General features: G+C 50.8%; 1 protein-coding gene across 1 annotated transcript in view; it reads right to left on the reverse strand.

The window, feature by feature from the left end:
• LOC117116436 (TNF receptor-associated factor 3-like) overlaps positions 1 to 1,454 on the reverse strand; it is a 2,092-nt gene extending 638 nt beyond the window's left edge. The window contains exons 1-3 of the mRNA XM_033260474.1: positions 786 to 1,454; positions 401 to 685; positions 69 to 311 (exon numbers count right to left, since the gene is read on the reverse strand). Coding sequence (XP_033116365.1) covers positions 69 to 311; positions 401 to 685; positions 786 to 1,454 — 1,197 coding nt within the window. The remainder of the gene's footprint in view (positions 1 to 68; positions 312 to 400; positions 686 to 785) is intronic.
• Between the last annotated feature and the right edge of the window lie 2,580 nt (positions 1,455 to 4,034).

Consider the following 4,034-nt stretch of genomic DNA (forward strand, 5'->3'; position numbering starts at 1 on the left):
ATCAGCACGCCGTCGTAGCTGGCTGTTTCCAGAATCTGAAAACGCAAATTCTGTTCCGACAGCTTAACAGATTGGATGTCCATTTCCTTCTGCATGTTCGAAATCTGTTGTTGCGCGGGTCCGCGGAGTATTCCTCCTCCTCTTCCCCCGGTTCCACCGACGGCTCCCATTTCTTCCACCTTCTTCGTCAACGCTGTCGTCGATCCGTGCATCGAATCGACCGTCCGTCGGATGTCTTCGTTCGCTTTTCTGTCTTTCTTCGCAGTATTTTCCAAAGTTGCAATAGTGTCCGCTTGCCTTGCCAGTAGTTTCTTAAACGAAAGAGAAAAACATTTCATTAAAATTTCCGAGCGATTCGAGAAAAAAGAAAAGCAAATAATAAATATCAAGCTGCAGTTACCTGCAATTTACCGAGACGATCGTCTTTTGATTTATGCGTCAGCTTGATGGATGCTATCTGCTTCGCAAGTTCTTCATTTTTCTGGTGGTCCGCTTCCACCCGACTTTCCAGTTCGTCGAGCCGGCCGAATTTTCGAAGTTGGATGTCCATCTGACTTTTCAGTTCGGCGACTTTGCTAACGGCTCCGGACAACTCGGCGTTACACCGCGCTACCACCATCACGGTCATGTCGAGATGGCTTTGGACTCCCTCTTCAGCGTGCTTTTCGAGTTCCGCATTGACGCCCTAAAGTTGAGAAAGTGGAAAAAAAATACGTCGGTGTTCTTTGCATAAAGCAATCTCGAACGAATTTTTATTAAAACAATTTAGATATATAATAACCTACCTTGAAATCGCACCCGTAAAATTCGAATTTGCAGCATCTCTTCTGCCGAGAGCATCGTTCGTCCAGATGCGTTCTCAACTCTTCCCTTCGAATGTCATCCGCTCCGCAGTCGTTCGGACATGTCACCGTAAATTTAGGACAACTCCGTCGGTGCGCCTCGACGTCGCGATGCGGGAAGGGTGACTTGCAGAAAGTGCATTCGACCGAACGATGTTCGCACTCTGTTTCCAGATGTCTCTGCAGATCCTTGCGTGGCAGCTTGGTCGCACACCCCCGCGATCGATGCATACACGCGACGGGAAAGTAGTTGCAAAATTCCAGGTGCCGTCCGAGTTCTTTCAGCGTGAACGTTTCCGAACACCCCCGATCCTTGTGGGGACAGTATATCTTAGCTTTCGACATTTTCCGGCGTGCGTGATGATCGGGTGCGATTTCTTCTTCGGCGAACTTTTCTTCGCAGTTTGAACAGAGTAAATTTTCCCCGCCGTCGCAGCCGGGCGTCCGTCCCTTGATGCAGGCTTCGCAAAACCGGAAGCCGCACGGCGCCTGCACCGCTCGTCGGACGGCGAGAAGACATACGCCGCACGTCAGATCATCCGACACGTTCCCTTCCACAAACGTGTAATCGAGTCCGTCCTCGTTCATCGATGTCGACGCGAGGCTGCTCATCTTGAAATGATAGAGTCTCGTACGAAAAAATTGGCCATTCTTATAATAATCTAAGATGAGACTAACGTCATCGGTGTTTGCGCTACGTCACACATTTCCTTTCAACTCGAAACCAATCAGAAAGCTTCGTGATTCGAAGTACACATGACGTCATGTGTCATGCATCCTCGTTCATCCGGAAACCATACAGAAAGCGTCGTGATTGAAAGTACACATGACATCATGTGTGATGCATCTCCCACAAAAAAGAAGGCTTATAAGAGGCGCTCTCGCCGAGTTAAAGTCCACAATTTGCAAACATGAATAACATCAAGGAAATCACCGTCTCGTTCGTTTCTTCCAACGGTAACGTGCGGCTAAAGATATTCCCGAACAAGAACGACGAATACAACCTGTACATACCGACGTGCGTCGACGACGGTGACACTCGGGGAAGCTTCACGGTGCTCTCAAAAGCGACTTTGGACAGACAGACTGCGAATTTACTCGACGGAAGTTACATGAAATTGTGCCCCCTGAGTCGGAACACTGTCAAATGCCTGAAACAAGTCATGCTGAGGAACGAGATAAACATCTCGTCTAACGTTAAAAAATACCTGGTACATTCTCCGACCGACGTCGTCGCTTCCGAAGTTGCGATCGAATACTACTTGATAATCGGAAACATGCCGCTCCAGATATCGAGGAGATGCGTGGTCCACTGCGACGGAGACGACCCGTACCTTCGAACCGTGGCCAACCGTCGGATCGACGGATTCTCAGTCTCTCCGACAGAACAAGACCGTGCATCGACGAAGGATTGGAACTCCGCCGTTCTGGGGACCGGTCGAGTGGAACGAGATCGAGTGGCGGACGTTCTGGCGATCGCAAAGGACATGGTCTGATCCCATCCGGCGAAGGGCGAGACGGCGTATCTGGTGGCCGACGTTCTCCGCGAATTGGCAATCGCTGAGAACCCTGAAAGAGTCCGACTAGTGCAATGTGTGCTTGGATGCGGTCTCGGACGTGTTCACCCTCCCCTGCCAACATCTACTGATGTGTCTATCCTGTTCCGGACGGACGGACGGCGAGATGTCCGCTGTGCAGGTGCTTGATCGAGATGAAGATGTCGGAATGCCAAATTCCGGACGGCATCCGAGTGTACAGAGCGTGAACATTTTCTTTTCTCTTATATATATATTTTGTTTTCGTATTGTAAATAAAAACACAAACTGTTACATATATTTTGAATCATTAAAAAAATGAAGAGAAACTAAAAAATGCATTTTTTTTTCAATGTAGTTTATTGTATCCTTAGTCAACCTGGCATTAATGTCTTTGGAGAAAGTTATTCAACTAAAACAAAATAATAATAATAAAAGTGTGAGTATGGTATACCGGAAACCCGTCGTTTCGAAGACCAAAGTCATCTTGACGGTGTTGACGATTTTCGTCATCTCGGTATCGATAATCGTCGCCTTCACCGTATGGTCCGTACATTTCGGAGGTGCAGATTCGATCGAACCCAGCAGGAACGCGTCGTCGATCGCAAATGCGACCGCCGGTTCTGTCGGTTGGCGTTCGTGGCTCTGTTGATCGCTACGGCGGTGACGTTGCTCGCGCTCTTGGTGCGAAGGCCGAAAGATAGGTGCGACGACCATCTGTGCGGCGGCGGCGGCCGTGGACGATTGGAGCAAGACGGCGCGTCTAAGTACTGCGTGTGCGACGACGGATTCGCGGGGCCGGTGTGCGAACGGAAGATTGCGACGCACATGGAACCCGTCGACTGTTTCGGCTGCGATCAAAACAGCGGTAGGTGCGTCTACTCGGACGCCAAGAACGGTCAGCACTGCGTCTGTCCCGTCGACCGTTACGGTACAGTCTGCGAGCACCCCTACGCCGGACTGTCGGAAGCGATGTTAGCGTTCGCGGAGGCCTGTCTGTGAAACGATCGGCATGGGTCTGAAGCTAGCCCTGCTGGAAAAACCGCGTTTAGGTGGCTGCCGATAAGACCGTACTTTTGGATTTCCATCGTGACGGCGGAAGCCTGCTATCTTCTCAGCCACCTCATAGTCGCCGCCAGGGTCGTAGTCGCCGGAATATGCAAGACGCTGTACGAAATCACGAAGTTCGTGGAACCTCTCGTCCTCAATCACGGTAGGAAGAAGAATCTGCGCGAGACCATGTACAAGTTCCAATCCCTGTGGCATACGGTCGACGGTTGCGAGGGATTCGAAACTTGGTATCAGGTCGTAGGTTACGGCTTTCATCGACTCATCGGAAACGTGTTCTGCGACCGTCTCCGATGGTATTGCTCGATCACGTTCACGCGATACGTCGTCTACTATCCGATCAAATACCTGGTCTGGCAACCGATTCACGGCGACTGCTCACCGACGTACGAGGACGACGTCAGCTTCGGTTTCCACCTCGACCTCGTGTTCGACTTCGTCAGAAAGCACCTTATCCTGGTGATCGTCGTCCTGCTCAACTGCTGGCCGCTCATCTCGTACGGACTGTCGGTCTTCCGGCGAGCCTTGAAGTCCGTTCACCGGGAGATGGTGTACCAGCTGCACAGGTTGGATCCGGGAAACAGATCCG

Source organism: Anneissia japonica, unplaced genomic scaffold (assembly GCF_011630105.1).
Source record: "Anneissia japonica isolate Jap-2015-1 unplaced genomic scaffold, ASM1163010v1 scaffold288150_len38167_cov142, whole genome shotgun sequence".
In the NCBI taxonomy this organism is placed as follows: Eukaryota; Metazoa; Echinodermata; class Crinoidea; order Comatulida; family Comatulidae; genus Anneissia; species Anneissia japonica.